The sequence below is a fragment of the Condylura cristata genome, unplaced genomic scaffold (assembly GCF_000260355.1).
Source record: "Condylura cristata isolate star-nosed mole 26May11 unplaced genomic scaffold, ConCri1.0 scaffold00004, whole genome shotgun sequence".
Lineage (NCBI taxonomy): Eukaryota > Metazoa > Chordata > Mammalia > Eulipotyphla > Talpidae > Condylura > Condylura cristata.
In genome coordinates this window covers 55,271,556-55,287,424 of record NW_004567105.1, presented here as the reverse complement: position 1 = coordinate 55,287,424, position 15,869 = coordinate 55,271,556, and the positions used below count along the sequence as shown (strand labels likewise).

Sequence of the window (15,869 nt, the reverse complement as noted above, 5' to 3'; positions counted from 1 at the left end):
TTGCCATTCTCTGCCTAAATCCATAAATGACCTGGGTTTCCCTTAGTGGTATATATTCCTGGCTTCACAAAAATGGCAAATGGGGGCTCTCTTCTTTGAAGTGGAGCTTTCTCCTTAAATGGGGTTCAGCAAGAGGTTATGCCCTTTGAAGCTCAGAAGTGGTTTTGGGGAAATGAGGTCATAGAGTTGTAATCTAATTCTTTAAAGCATCACCCTGTGTGTGTGTGTGTGTGTGTGTGTGTGTGTGTGTGTGTGTGTGTGAGAGAGAGAGAGAGAGAGAGAGAGAGAGAGAGAGAGAGAGAGAGAGAGAGGCTTTACCTAGTTATCTACCTCTATTATGGAGGATTCTGAAGTAACAGCTTTTTAATTTTAGCTGATGAGACGGATTCCCAGTCATGTCACAGCCCCTTGAAAACCATTTCAGAGTTTTTTAAAGATGACCCGAAGGGTGACTTTATGGAGACAGGTTTGCATTTTTCCTATTGGCTGCTGCTCTAATATATGTAACCTGAATGCCTGATGCTGGCCTATCGCTGAAATTGCCTTGTACCTGCCTCATCTGCTCTGCTTAATGACGACAGCTTGCTTTGATTAACCTACCCTGCTGGTGACCCATCCTGGGTGCTCACATTCAGAACTGGGGTCTCGAATCTACCAACCCAATGCATGCCTTGATTATACCGTAACATAATCTAACCATCCCTTGTACGCGTCACATTGAGAGTCTTCTCACCTTGTGAGATCAGCACCCCTACCTGTCCTGCACCTATATCCAGCCTGCTGGCGCCTTAGTGGTCTTTGCTCAAAGGTGGCCGCAAGTCTTGACTGGCCAGTCCATTGGTTAATTTTGGCTGTTCAGAATTCTGGACTCTTTGGCCCTTTCTCAGATGTAAAATAAAATTTGCCACATCTTAAGCATGCCTAACCAGCTTGAAAAGGATATTGCATGGCTGCAACATGCACCTTTGCCATACACCCTCTAGCAACAAGTGCAGGCAGTCTCCTTAATTATACTCTAGGGCTGACTGAGTGTACCTTAGCCAACAAAAAAGCTAAAGGTGTTTCTTCGGGTCATTTCTGTAACCATGAATTGAGGATCCTGTCTCCTGCAATTTCTTAGGCCTCTGATTATGGCCTGCTTGCCTTTATGTTATTCATCAGTGGAAACCAATAGTTCTCAGGGATGAATGTGATCCTGTTTCAAATTCAACCCAGGGTGGAGTGAAGGGGAGGCCAGGCAGTTCCTCAGATCTCTCATCTCTACCCTCAGGACTGGTGGAACCAGTAAGTGTGTCGGACAATGGGGATGGCACACACACAGTGACCTACACCCCATCCCAGGAGGGGCCTTACATGGTCTCCGTCAAGTATGCAGATGAAGAGATCCCTCGTAGGTAAGGTTCTGACTCACAGGGAAGGCCCCCAAACCTGCCTTAAGCATACCCACTGAAGGATTGGCCAGCACCACTCGGTGGCTCTCCTGACCTTCATCCATCCATCCACTCACCCACTTCCATCCATTCATCCATCTGCCCACCTGTCCATCGTCTGTCCACCAATCCATCTATTGAATCACCAAGTATTGTTGACAACCTGTGTGCTCTTTATAGCAATAAAAAACACTAGCTTTGATGTCTGTGGCCACTTCTCTTTTGGCAGCCCACACTCATTATTCCTTTCAGCCATCTTTAAAGGGGAGTTGAAATTAAGGAATCAGAAATCTTTGGAGGGAACAAGGAATGTGTTAGTGCATCAGAGTCTTTCCAGTGACTCTGAAAGGAGTTTCCTGATTAAGCCAAAGATTTTTATTTCTTTACTTGAACAGGTTGACAGTAGCACTCCTAGAAGTTGCTGGATAGAAACTTTATTCCTCATTCATGTTGACATTTACAATGTTGTATAAGCTTCTCAACTTTCAGAAGAGCCTCCAAAGGTTTTTTCTTTTTAAATCATACTTAAAATGAAAAAGTTTCACCCATATCTCAATACATGTATAGTACATAAAGATAACACATATAGTTCTAGCTATATAAAATTTGTATATTTATAAATTGCATTCATGATTTATTTTACTAACAGGTACTGTGCTATCTAAAGCATATAAAATATCAAACATTCAAGACATTAAGTTAAATTTAATTAATTTTAAATATTTAAATAAAATTTTAATTAATTTTAAATATTAAGTTAAACATTAAGATAAATATTAAAGCTTAAGTTACAAAATTCTCTTTCCATATTTGATTACCATTGCCATGAAAGTGGATTAAAGGTGTGTAACCCCATGCTTCCCAAAGTAATTTGGGAATTAGTTTATATCCCATAGAATATGCAAGGACAACTGGTCTGTTTGGGGTGGTTACTACCTCATGGATCTCCCCTTTTCAACTCCACTCTGTCTAAGACAAGTCAGGTATACCTGAGTTGACAAGTATCCATACTGACAGAGATGTGTGTGTATCAAGTCCTTTTAAGGTCAAGGTTCTTCCCACCTATGATGCCAGCAAAGTGACTGCCAGCGGCCCTGGCCTCAGTTCCTATGGTGTGCCTGCCAGTCTGCCTGTGGAGTTTGCGATTGATGCCAGAGATGCCGGGGAAGGCCTGCTTGCTGTTCAGATAACGGTAAATGAGTTATTTTCTGGAGTCAGATTTCATTAATAAAACCTAATTTTCCTGGCCAGGTATAAGACATTTTCTGACCTGAGGCAGATGTTTGTCAGATTTTCCCACCAGGAGTCAGTAAGTGTGCAGAATAAACATGCTTGCCGAGAGATCTGAGGAGATACCTCCAAATATCACATTTTGGCGAAAGAATTTCATATCTTTTGCTCTCTATTCTACCTACATCTTTACTTTTAAATATCTTAAATTATTCACTGGGTCATTGAAGACTAAATTCTGTCACATATCATAGTAAACCCCAAGTAAATACGGTTTCGCACTTGGTAATAGTCTCTCTTGTTAAAGAATCCTGGAGACCAGGGGCCTTGTGCTCAGTAGCTTGTCAAGGAAAAGACTCCATCTCTCTGCTCCTAACCTGTGTGTGATTTCTGTTCTTAAGGTCTCCTCGTGGACCACAAAGCTGTACTTGTTCTAACCATCTTTTCTACTTGACAGGCCAGAGGAGGAAGAAAGGCAGAAGGGAAAAGGGGGGCCCTTCCTCTTAGTCATCTCTTATGTAGTGCTTAGGCATGCCTCGTATGACTTCCACCCCTTCTCATTTGCTGTAAGTCTAGCATTAGCCATGTGACCGTACCTCTTATCAAAGCATGCCAGGACATGGAATCTTGTATTCTGGGGGCAGTGCACCTAGCTAAGAATTAAGTCCTAAAGAGAAAGGAGAGTGCACTTGGTGGTGTGTGAGCAGGAGCCTCTGTTCTCTTGCCTCCCTACATGTCCACGGATACAAAGCCAAAACACTACTTGTTAATTCAAAAATAAAGATCATTAAAATTTGACTGTGCCCATCGTGTTGTTCAAAGGATCTGTTACCCTCTCCTCTCCTTCCCAAGAAAAATTAAGTTAGTAATTCTGATTTCTCCCACTAGAGGCCCTAATTAAAGAACAAAACGTGTAGAGATTTTCCATGAATGGTTTCTACGTCTTGAGGACCGTGTCCTAAATAGCCTATTTCTGTGATCCACAGGACCAAGAGGGAAAACCAAAAAGAGCCATTGTCCATGACAATAAAGATGGCACGTATGCTGTCACCTACATCCCTGACAAGACTGGACGCTATATGATTGGGGTCACCTATGGGGGTGACAACATCCCACTTTCTCCCTACCGAATCCGGGCTACACAGACAGGCGATGCCAGCAAGTGCCTGGCCACAGGTAAGCAGAGGTCAGGTCTGGGGAGGCAGAAAGCTAGGGCTTAGTCTGTCTCTGCCACTTCATAGCTGTGTGTGAACAAGGGGAAATGCTCAGCCTCTCTGAACTTAGAGATACATTGAAGATCTTTTCTGAGGCCACTTAAATTCAGGAAGTTCTTCTAAGGACCAGAGGCTGTTTCACGGGGTTATTGCCAAACTTAGATGGGGGCAAATACCAAAAATGCTTAGCAGGATGCCAGGCACATGGAAGCTATTATATTATTTTTGAAGTGGGTACATTTGTTGAGATCTCAGCTGTGATGGTGGCTCTCATGAAAGCAGCACATTTATGCCTTCCATGAGCAGTGGCTTAGTTATTCAAGAGCATTTCAGGTCAGCATTAGAGAAACGCATTGAAAGATACAGATTTTTTTCCTCAACACTCAGGAGTTATGTTTTGGTCACTAATATTCCCCATAAATATTTGAGCAGTCACTTATTTGTCATTTTCTAAGATGGATTATTTCATTGTCACAGGTCCTTCAGTTTCTAAGAATGGTTCTTACAACTCTTAGTGTCATTAAAGAAGATTTCATAAATGCCCATCTCTGAAATGAAACAAACTTGCTTCTCTTTTAACAAAACTAAACATAGGCCCACCCTGGATGGATTTAATTGCTCTCAGACCTTGTCTTTTTTCTGAATGGACAAAATCTCTGGGTTGTAGGGCAAGATTTTAAATTGGCCCTTTTGGCTGACCCACCACAAAACTTGAACTGCTGGCCAGTCTACCACTTCCTGGGTCTGTGCTGAGGGCATGTCCATTTTGGGTGGAACTTCCTCCTTGTTTTCTGGGTCCTGTTCCTTCCTTGAGTTCGTGTGGGGACAGGGGCAGGGGGCTGCCCGATTGGCTACACCTCTGATCTGTCATTCAAGAACTCCCACAGACTGCTTCCCTTCTACACTGACCAACAGGTTCTGATCACTCCCTGCTGCTTCTACACACTTGGCTAATATTTTTGCCACTGTGGTTTTAGTTCATCTTTTCTGTAGCACCTGATATGTGAGTCCACTCCCCTGCCTTTGAGTACTGGCAAACTGGGTTGAATGTGGTTTGACTTGCAGCAGCTTGCAGATATTCCTTTATAGTCGCTCACTCACTGAGCAGCCACTTACCCAGGGAATCTCTGGGACATCCCTCTGTGGGGTGGCACCGGAAGGGCCAGCATTTATAGATATAGGACAAATAAGTCAGATTTATTCTTAGACCTCCAGGGCAACTGCTGGTGGGTGAAACTCCCATTCTCTTCTGAACTTCTCTCCAGGTCCTGGAATTGCCTCTACTGTAAAAACCGGTGAGGAAGTGGGCTTTGTGGTTGATGCCAAGACTGCCGGGAAGGGGAAGGTGACCTGCACAGTTCTGACCCCAGACGGCACTGAGACTGAAGCGGATGTCATCGAGAATGAGGACGGCACCTATGATATTTTCTACACAGCCGCCAAGCCGGGCACCTATGTCATCTACGTGCGCTTTGGTGGTGTCGACATCCCCAACAGCCCCTTCACTGTAATGGTAAGGAGAATTCTTTCTCTGCAGCACACGGTTGTCAGCCAAAACAATACCAGCTGCCATTTGTTAAACCCTCACTGGACAGCCCCTTCCATTTTTTATTCTTTAGAGTTTTTCTTAAGCAGTTGTGACCTTAAAGAGACTAGAGTAATCCCTAGAAGCCCAGAGACCCTTTAGCTCTAACATTTTAAGGGAATTGTGGAGTCACTACAGTGTCCACCATGCCAAAGGCTTTAGGCAGTGTCCTGGCCTAAGTCCAGTCCAGAAAGATACAATTGGACAAGAATTTATTTATCAGTAAAACATTGCAAATTTTTTTTCTGCTTGATCTTCCTTCTTCCTCTTCCCAAATCTCCATGGTCATTCACAAGTGCCTGGGGAGAAAAGTTCCTTGTTGCTCTTTTGTCAGAGAGTCCAAACTTTCTCTTTTTGTCAGAGAGTCCAACTCAGAGTTTTATTTTGCAAAGATTCAGACTTTGCATATAAGGAAAGATTCAGACTCTGCATATGAGGGGGACATAGTTTGTCATGCGAAGCTAGGAACATCTGGAATACAAGGAAGCCATCCTGCAAACCTCTGGGCCAGAGAACGACTAGGCTCTTTACTTTTCAAATCTAAATGACTTTTTATTAAAGTTCCTCAATCAGAAAAGATGTTAGACAACTTGGAGCCGTCCCTCATTTCTCCCTCAAAGTCCAGCACCATCTGGCCTTTTTACAAATGTGGTATAGGAGAAGGGGTTGATCAGACTCAAGTCTGCTCAGCCTGCCCTGGGGAGCCACCAGATACTGCCCTTCACTGCCATGGCCACAGCCCTTGTGCACAGCCTCTAGCACCCCTGTAATGATTTCTCTTGATGCAACCACAGAAAAGGATGCAGACTCCATTCCAAACAGAAGCCCAAGGCTGTCCCTTGACAGTCTATAATTTGTTGTTGCCTTTTTCCTCTCCATAGATGTTTGTTTATCTATAAACGTTGTGCCAGATGTCTAGAGTCTCTTTTATGATTCAAGGATGTAAACACTTGCCAACTTTTGACATTGTCCATTTGGGAGTGTTTTTCAACTTTGGGAGAAAAAAAAATGCAGCTAGCAAGTTAGCAAGTTTACATGCGCCCCCCCCACCCCCCCCATTTACAGAGAAAGAACCCAGTTGTAGTTTTCAGAATCTGGTTTTAGTCTATAGTGGGTTTTAGCTGGTTGGTTAGAATTGGGCAGGATGGACCAGCAGCCCCTGGACAGAGGTCACAGACCTGCCAGTGACATGAGCTGGGGATGAGACCCCAGTAGAGGGGCGAGTGAGGAAATGAGTGTGATGCTATCAAAGACCATTTTAGCAGATGTGCCAGAGACCTGAATGGAGGCCAGCAGACTCATTAGGCAGCGATGTGCCCTGAACACACACGAGCAAGGATACTTTGTGCAGACCCCCAACCCTAACCATTGCTGAAGGCAGAAAAGTGATCACCCACACAAGCTTTCTCCACTCTTAGCTATGCGGACTGACTTTCTGTCCATTGGCTTCTTGTAGGTAGAAACCTCAACAGGCTTAGGACTAAAAGGACATGGACACCTAGTACTCCTCAAGGAAACCCCAAAGCTGTTAAGTTACCTACATAACACAGACTTGTACTGGAAGAACTGGGTCTAGTAGCTCATCTGTCACTGTCAGAAAGTCTTGCATCATAGACCACAGCATAGCCTCCAAGCTGATGTGGCCTACCGAACCCTCAAGGGCCCTACAGTAAGAGTGTGGAAAGAGGGCAGGGCTGTTCTACATGTTGAAACTCCCCAACTTTATATGTGAAGCCCCCTGTCTGCAGATGATAAAATACACCAAAAAGGGTATAAATACAGGAAGCCTTCTATGGGGGGGAGGGGAGGAGGGCTTCCAGTTCTCATTGTTTCCTGTGGCCAGAGCGGGTACTGAAAGCACCCCCATCCCCCATTAAGTGGATTGGATCAGAAACATGGAACCTATGTTGATTTTTTTGTTGGGGTGGTTTTTTTTTGGTTTTTTTGAGGTTTACTAATTTGTGCATATAAGAATATAAGAGCTGGGGTTTAGGTTGGAGGTGCTAGAGGTGGAGGATTCACCAGAGACAGAGTGGGAGCAGAATAGGCAGGTCTACTGAAATATACTGCTGAGGGGAGCAGCAGGTGACAGGAGAGGTCTGCAGTGCCAAGTGGGTCAGCTTCCGGGCTGGGGATCAAACTCGTGCTGCAGTGGCTGCTGATAGCTTCATAGAGCTGAGACTTAACCCCTTCTGCCACCAGGGAAGCACCAAACCAATGATTTTTTTTAATGAATGCATAAATACTTTCAATGTGTAAACTACTATAGACATATCAAGAAAAAAGAGACCCTTGACCCAATTTCATGCTGTATATGAGAACACCACCCATATTGCTTTGCAACTTGCTTCCCGCCTTAAGTATGCCATGAAGACCCTCCCCTACAACTCAGACTTGACCACGGCTTCCGAGTGGCTCCACAGGGCTCCACTGTATGCACTGACAGTGTATTTAACCCCACACACTTCCAGATAGACATGTAGGCGACTTTCACAATCACAAACCGCCCCAATGAGGTCCTTGCACATACCACTTACTTGCAGCGTGCTAGTAGTTCCATAGACCTGCTTGCTAGGAGTAGGGTCAGGGGGTCATGGACTCAAAGTGCATGGGAATTTGGTGCTCACAGAGAGGAAGCTGACCTGCTGTCCACAGGGCCATAGGAATGCAGGCTCCTCTAGAGCGAGAGCTCCCTGCTGTACAAGATGGAGCGGCTGAGAGGCGGCAGCCCTCGGGCAGTAGGGTCTACGAGGAAAAGTTCCCTCCAGTGTAATTCCCAACTAATCTCCATTTGCCACTGACCAGGCCACGGATGGGGAAGTCACGGCCGTGGAGGAGACTCTGGTAAATGCATGTCCCCCTGGACTCAGACCCTGGGTACACTTTTTTTTTTCCCTTTTGCATTTCTGTGTTTACTCAGCCTTCATTTCAGAAAAGCTGCAGCCTGCTTCTAGGGTTCGCTTAAGGCCTCTGGGTGTCCTGGTCCTTGGTTTGTCTCCCATTTATCAGCCCATCACAATCATCCCTGCTTTCTCTGTTGCGAGTTCCACCATGTCGTCATACGCACTCCATGAATCTCCAGCCGTCATGTCTGTGATCACGCTGGGTGCGGTTTGTCTCCGCCTTGAAAGGGAAAGATGGACAGCTGTCTTCAGCGCTCCTGCTGACCTGCAAAGCCGACACTTGCACATTCAGTTTCTATTCAGGGGGAAAGTCACCTGCTGCTACTTTCTGCCACTTAAAATGCACCTTCTTTTCCAGGCCACAAGCAACTAAACCTTTCCAGGTGGAGCCTTTTGGGACTCATAGACATTGCTCTCTCTCACTTTTCCACTTTCCTGCAGGCACTGCTGGGAATTTTACAAGCAAACTGCCCAGGGATGATCAGCAATGGGTCAGCTTGACTTTGCCAGTACCTCTGGCTCTGCTCTGGGCCCCAGGGCCAGTTAGACAAAGCCTATATTGTATAAGCAGCCATAGCTCCAACCCAGGCTGCACTGGCTTGCAGAATTCCCAGTTGCTTTGCCCCTGAAGCTTCACTAGTCCACACTCTTGTTCACTTTACCGAGTGACCGCTGCTTCCTGTTTTTAGGTGACCGAGGAGGCCTATGTCCCTGTGAGTGACATGAACGGCCTGGGATTTAAGCCTTTCGACTTGGTCATTCCATTTGCAGTCAGGAAAGGAGAGATCACTGGTAAGTACTGCTTACTGACATCCCCAGTTCTTGCTTCATGAACTCCTGAGATCGCAGTGTCCTGAGGTGCTTCACGTGACACTTGGCTTATCTCCTGGAGTGGGCCTGGAGTTCTCAGATTATGAACTGCTATGTTTAGATCCTTCTTGACTGTTAGCTTCTGGTTCCTTCTTTTGGCTGTTTTTTCATATTCCCCCACTTTTCCAGATAGGATGTTGAGACTGGGGACTTCTGTCTCTCTCTCCTCGCCTCCTGTGAGTGCCTGCTTCTCTTTGAGTTGATGCTGTGCTAGTCCTGCTGGTCTTGTGGTCTCCTCAAGTCCAGTTTGAGCTTCTGTTGTCAGTTGTAGCGAGCCCTTATGAGTTGCCCTGCGCATTTTCTAGAAGCAACATGGGACAAAATGAAAGCAAATAGGTCTCTGTTTTCCTGATGTGGGGCTTGTATGTTTTAGGCAGCCGTGATTGTTCTTGGATCTGCAGATCTTTCTTTGAAGGCTTATTGCACTTTGCTCTCATCTTCTGGGAAAGCTCTCTGGTGGGCTCATTGCCCTGTCTCCCTGTGATTCAACAGGAGAGGTGCACATGCCTTCCGGGAAGACAGCCACGCCTGAGATTGTGGACAACAAGGATGGCACGGTCACTGTCAGATATGCGCCCACTGAGGTTGGGCTCCATGAGATGCACATCAAGTTCATGGGCAGCCACATCCCTGGTGAGTCGTGCTGGGTGCCTCACCAGCCTGTCCCGCGGGACTCCATTATTCATGGACCCCACTGTCTAGAAGGTTTGCAGATGCTTGCTCAGCTGTTGTGCAGAAGCAGCTCCCTGTGGCAGGTTTGGGAATGAGTGTTGGCTGCCCTTGTGAAAGCAGACAGCCTGCGACCCCAGCGGATACAGTCAATTTCCAGAAGGGACAATGCAGCTCAGCTTCCTGGGTCACAGAGCAGGCCCTTGAGTTCATGATTGTTTGTCTTTGTCACCATGCTAAGTGTGGTCAGAGGGTGAGCTGGGAGAAAAAATGTGAAGCTCATCAAGGGGGTTTCCAGCTGGCCTGCAGAACCCTGTGTGCATGGGGTTTTGGACGAAGAAGTTTCCAGAGGAGGACAAGCTGCCTTATTGTTACACTGCCCTTGACAAGGAATGTCAGCTCAAGTTTCACGTCCACCAGCCAGTGAAGTGTTATTCTTGCTCTTTGACTTTTAAATTGTTCTTGTCCTTTATTTTTTAACTTGATATTGTGAGTTGGCAACAGATCTGCAAAGTTTGAAAATGATACAGAGAAAGGTTTCCTTCTCACCTCTGTCCTCCATCTGCCCCCTCCTTGGACATAACTTCATTTTTTTGTGTGTTGGATTTCAGAATATTTTTAAGATTCTACAAGCAAGTGAGAAGAGAGGTTTTAGTCCCTCTTCCCCCTTTTTGACATAAATAGTAGCACACTCTACTCCTTGTTCTGTCCTTGCACCTTTCATCTAAGTATATTCAGGGGTTTTGTGTGTCCAGATGATAGAGCATCTTCATGGCGGCCCACCATTTGGATGAACCGTTTCCCCTCCTTTGGGAGACTGAGGTTCTTCCCCACCTTTTCTGTCACTGATTATGTTGCAGTGACTAGCCGTGTATATCCATCCTCTCACACCATTGCAGGTGCGTCTGTGGGGTTTAGTTCCCAAGGGAAGAATTGCTGGACGCACATACAGGGTGTTTGTCATTTGGACAGATCTTGTCATTTTGCCCTTCATTGGCGCTCGGCCACTTCGCACACCCACCAGCCTTTTGGAGAACACCTGCTTTTCCACAAGTTTGCTGGTGAACAATTCTGTCAACTGTTTGGATTTTTGCCAAAGCTGATATTTGAAAAACAGCATCTCAGTGTTGCTTTATTTGTTTCTCTTGTGAATGAGACTGAGTGATTTTCTATATGTTGAAGTACTATTTGTACTACTACTTCTGTGAACTGAATGCTGTATTCTTTGTATGCTCTTTTCTGTTTGATTATTGGCCTTTGTTATATCAGTTTCAGCGAGCAATTTAAATATTGGGGCCCTTTGTGATAGGAGTTGCAAATATTTTTCCCAGTTTGATGTTTGCTGTAGTTATGTGGATATGTGTGCATAATACCTGATCAAAGGAAAATAATATCTGCTTCTATTTAAATATACTGAAGGTGCAGTTGTTGAGAAGTAAAAAATGTCTCTAGTTCTCTTGCACTTCCACTGTTGATGTTTATGTCTTTTTAGTTCTGTCTTCCTAAAACATGCACACAGTTCTGCTGTTTTTAAAGGCGTGGGATAATGGCTTAAATATTATTAGCAACTTGCCTTTTTCTCTTTTTAATTCAACAATTAGGAATAATCTCAAGTTAGAACACACAGCTCTCCCTCATTCCTTTTTTGACCCAGAAGTAGGCCTTTTATTTAACCAGCCCTGATTACAGGACACCAGGGTCTTTTGCTAATTTGTACCTGACCCCTATAGAAATAGAAATACATGTGCAAGGGTGAGCTGGAGATGGTTGGGGAGATGCAAATGACCTCCTCAGACCACTGTTCCAGTTTTGTTCTCCATATGGTTTGACAGTTTTCTCCTTATCTGTTGGGTTAAGGTAGGTCCTCCTATGTTAGCTCCCTTTTAGTGTGGAGCAGGCTAGGACTGCTTTTCCTGTACAATAATTGAAAGACAATAATATTTAGACCTCTTGGCTGTCCTGGGATATGAGCTGTGCCAGTCCCCTTTTGCCTTCTTCTGCTGAGTAGGAGACAGTCTGCGCCATAGCTACCTGCAGTTTGGTGGCTGTTATGACTGGTTGTCTGAGGTAAGCATTGCCCTGCCCTCTCATGAATTTCAATTTTGTTTGTTTCCTTTGCAAACCCAGAGAGCCCACTCCAGTTCTATGTGAACTACCCCAACAGCGGGAGCGTTTCTGCATATGGTCCAGGCCTGGTGTATGGAGTAGCCAACAAAACTGCCACCTTTACTATTGTCACCGAGGATGCAGGAGAAGGTACTGTGTGTATGTGGTTTATGTGGCTCTGTGTGTCTGACCTTCTATTGGGTAGCCCAGTGGACAGGATACAAGAGCAGCTTTTAAAAATTACTGAATGATGGCTCATCTTTTTCTCATATCATTTTCTTATGTGGAGCTGCTCTGACTTCTGTCCAAAAGATATTATCATTAAAGTCTTTTGTATTCCCATAGAAATCGCATTCACGCTGTGCAACGTTTCATGTGGCTTACCTGAAGTTTACGTGTATTTTGACTGGTGACATTTTTGGTTTTGTCCTCTCTGTGCTCGTCCACATGCCTGCATGCGTGTGCACACAGCACTATGTGAGTTATTTAGTGGCCCATTCTAGATAAAGCTCTGGGCCTGTTGTCCTCACAGAAATGGAAATTTCTTTTGTCATCCCTCTTCATAGAAATTTCTAAATGTGTGGTTCTAATGGGATTCCATGACACATCCAGTCCAAGCCTAGAAGGGATGTTCCCTCTCGTGTGGTTGGCATTCAGGGCTCCATTCTTGTCTCATGAATCTGGAACTGTAGAGATGACTTGAGGGTTACTTGTAGTAAAGAATTCAGAACACTGGTGTCTTTACAGTGGTCATTTTTACCGATTGAATTGCTTGGTTGTGACACATGCCCGTTGCTCAAGGATCATGTGAAGTGGCAACCTGATGTTCCCAGCATCAGTCTACCCCGGATGAATTGTTATTCCTATTGTTGAAACAAGGAAGCAGCCTCCCTAATGACCCTCCCTGCTCCCTCTTGCAGGTGGCCTGGACTTGGCCATTGAGGGGCCTTCCAAGGCTGAAATCAGCTGCATTGACAACAAAGATGGGACCTGCACCGTGACCTACCTGCCCACCCTGCCAGGCGACTACAGCATCCTGGTCAAATACAATGATAAGCACATCCCTGGCAGCCCCTTCACAGCCAAGATCACAGGTAGGGTTGCCTGGCCCGCCTGTGGGATGCCCCTGCCCTGACAGCCTTTCTGCCTTTCAGACCCGGGGCAGCAGGCGAGGCATCTGTTTGAGTTTTAAGTTTCACAAGGACTCCTTGGGGAGGAGTTAGGGGCACAAGGCAAGCTTTGGGCTGGTTTAGTCCCTCCCTTAGCTGGTAATCCAGGGACTCATAAGCATAGCAGGAGAGCACATTTGGTACCAGTTTTACGCCAGCAAGCAAATAGCAGATCCACAATGGAGACGATCAGGTAGTTGTTACTATGTAAATAAATGAGCTCTGAGATGCCTTTTAGCATCACCGCCGGGTAGGTTTTTCTCTCCCTTTTCAGTTGGGAAAACTCAGGTTTGTTTCCAAGTTCACGTGTAGGGTATTCTGGAGTTCAGACCAAGATTATCCAATCCAAAGTCCGTGCTCCTAACTTCTGCTGTGCTTGCTACATTCACATCATGCTGTCAGTGGGTTGTAAAAAGAGACTTGTGAAACCAGGCTCTTGCCCTGCAGTGTTTAGACTTCTCTGTGAAGCAGCCAACAGTACATGTGGAACACGAGTATTTACCTGAGCAGAGCCCACAAATGTGCCAGGCAGGTGGCATGTGCCTTCTTCCAGTGGATTGCTTTAAAAAATGTTCTGGGGGCCTCTCTGGTGGTCCAAGGGGTTAATAGGCACACGCAGCACTATGAAGTGATCTGCAGCCACTGCAACATGAGTTCAATCCTTGGTCAGGAAGGTGACCCACATGGCACAGCAGGCCTCTCCTGTCTCACCTTCTGCTCCCCACTATGCCTTTGGTGAATCCTCTCAACCCTACCTCTCTGGCTTACACCCTAGCTCTTATAGGCATATATAAATAAATCTTTAAAAAATAATAAAAAATTTTCCGGAGGACTCCAGTCTCCAGATTTTGGAGGCCCCTCGCCTCCCCTCAAATATGCTTACCTAACAGTTATTCTTTATTGCTTGAACCAACTCACTGTCGAGACATGTTTTGGTTTTTTTCCACTTAACTTGGGGTAGTTAATTCTCACCTGTTCTTGGGATAGTTAATTCTCTCTGTAGTAGCAAGTGGAGCGAGGGCCCTGGAGAGCGGAGACCACATGTAACAGGGGCCATGTTTGTGTGTGTGTGTTTCCCAGACGACAGCAGGCGGTGCTCCCAGGTGAAGTTGGGCTCTGCCGCTGACTTCCTCCTTGATATCAGCGAGACTGACCTTAGCACCCTGACGGCTACCATCAAGGCGCCATCCGGCCGCGATGAGCCTTGTCTCCTGAAGAGGCTGCCCAACAACCACATTGGTGAGCCAGGCTGCCTTCCTGGAGGAAGCTGGGACCTCTTGGGTGGGAGCTCGGAATTCCTTCAGTACTTCTCCTAGGAAGTTGGTAGCAACTTATGCATCTGTTGAAACCCATGTGTGATAAAAATTCACATGCATTTCTCTTGCAACACTGAATACCCTCCCTTGACACTCTGGATTGCCAGGATATCAGAAAGTTACATTCCCATCTTCTGAGTGTTTCCCTTCTGCTTCCTCTCCTTTATCCATTTCTCCCACCTTATAAACCCCAATCTGTGTTCCAATCCAGGCATCTCCTTCATCCCCCGGGAGGTAGGTGAACATCTGGTCAGCATCAAGAAGAATGGTAACCACGTGGCAAATAGCCCCGTGTCCATCATGGTGGTCCAGTCCGAGATTGGTGATGCCCGCAGAGCCAAAGTCTATGGCCGTGGCCTGTCAGAAGGCCGGACTTTCGAGATGTCTGACTTCATTGTGGACACAAGGGATGCAGGTCTGTGGGGGTGTTCCCAGGAGAAAGGTCCCGAGCTTACGAGAGATGACTTTTTTTGCCCAGATTGCTTCGTTTTTTTTTTTCATCCTATCAACTCCCTCTTCTTTCCAAGTTTACTTCAAGCAAAGGGCCTTCTATCTTTGTTGTTTAAGTCCCGTGACTATTACTAAAGTAAGTATTATCTTTGTTTTATAGATGAAAAAACTGAGACTCACAGGGTAATAAACAAGCCTGCCTACTTCTGGCATTTGAACTCAGAGCCACAATAAGCCACAGATCTGTGTTTCACTAACACTGCTCTCACCACTGCTCTCCAGAGTCTCCTGGACTCTTCCCAAGCAGAGAGTTTTGGGCTAACAAGCCAAGGTCATGTTTAGATGGGCAGCGTTTCCATGAGAATAAAGAATTCTTCTGCCTTTTTGAGATGGTTTGAACTGAAGTGGACCCCTCCAAACTACATCAAATCCCAGTGTCTCCAGCCTCTACCTTCCGAGGTGATGGCCATCTTGGTGATTCCCAGACAGAGTCACATTCCCAGGAGTGAAGCCTGGAAACTGCCTGCTCCCAATATTAAACTGTCAGCTCTGCTGTCTGAGGGACTCTGACCAGACATCTGAGGCACCTGAGGCTAGTTTAAACCATCTCAGGCCTGTGGCTGGCAACAAACCTCCAAAGCAGTGCTTATCATTTTTAGAGGCATGTGGGCAGTGTCCATCCCAGGGGGCCCTACAGGACACGTCCCCAGTGGGAATAGAGATTGTAGAAAAAAGGGTTCTGCGGTCAAAGCCACACTCAGGCTCTTTTTCCGCTTCTCAGGTCTTTTACCTGCTTCTCTTCCTGGGTTCCTCAGCAGGGGCTGCCATCACTTGTTTTCTGCTGTCTGAAAACAGCAGTCTGAACGTCCAGAGTTCATGTCCACCCAGCTCCCCCTTCCTGATGAGATGCTATCCTAGCAACTTACT

The 15,869-nt window shown here is 45.9% G+C and overlaps 1 protein-coding gene across 3 annotated transcripts in view; it reads left to right on the top strand.

Moving 5' to 3' along the window:
- Positions 1 to 15,869, top strand: part of FLNB (filamin B, beta) — a 131,055-nt gene that overhangs the window by 97,505 nt on the left and 17,681 nt on the right. For 2 of the 3 annotated variants that reach the window (XM_004676032.2, XM_012735278.1), the window contains 11 exons: positions 1,271 to 1,394; positions 2,466 to 2,622; positions 3,647 to 3,836; positions 5,140 to 5,387; positions 8,265 to 8,303; positions 9,052 to 9,154; positions 9,725 to 9,865; positions 12,029 to 12,157; positions 12,928 to 13,101; positions 14,257 to 14,415; positions 14,704 to 14,907. In XM_004676032.2, coding sequence (XP_004676089.1) covers positions 1,271 to 1,394; positions 2,466 to 2,622; positions 3,647 to 3,836; positions 5,140 to 5,387; positions 8,265 to 8,303; positions 9,052 to 9,154; positions 9,725 to 9,865; positions 12,029 to 12,157; positions 12,928 to 13,101; positions 14,257 to 14,415; positions 14,704 to 14,907 — 1,668 coding nt within the window. The remainder of the gene's footprint in view (positions 1 to 1,270; positions 1,395 to 2,465; positions 2,623 to 3,646; positions 3,837 to 5,139; positions 5,388 to 8,264; positions 8,304 to 9,051; positions 9,155 to 9,724; positions 9,866 to 12,028; positions 12,158 to 12,927; positions 13,102 to 14,256; positions 14,416 to 14,703; positions 14,908 to 15,869) is intronic. The other variant, XM_004676033.2, reaches the window with a different exon arrangement.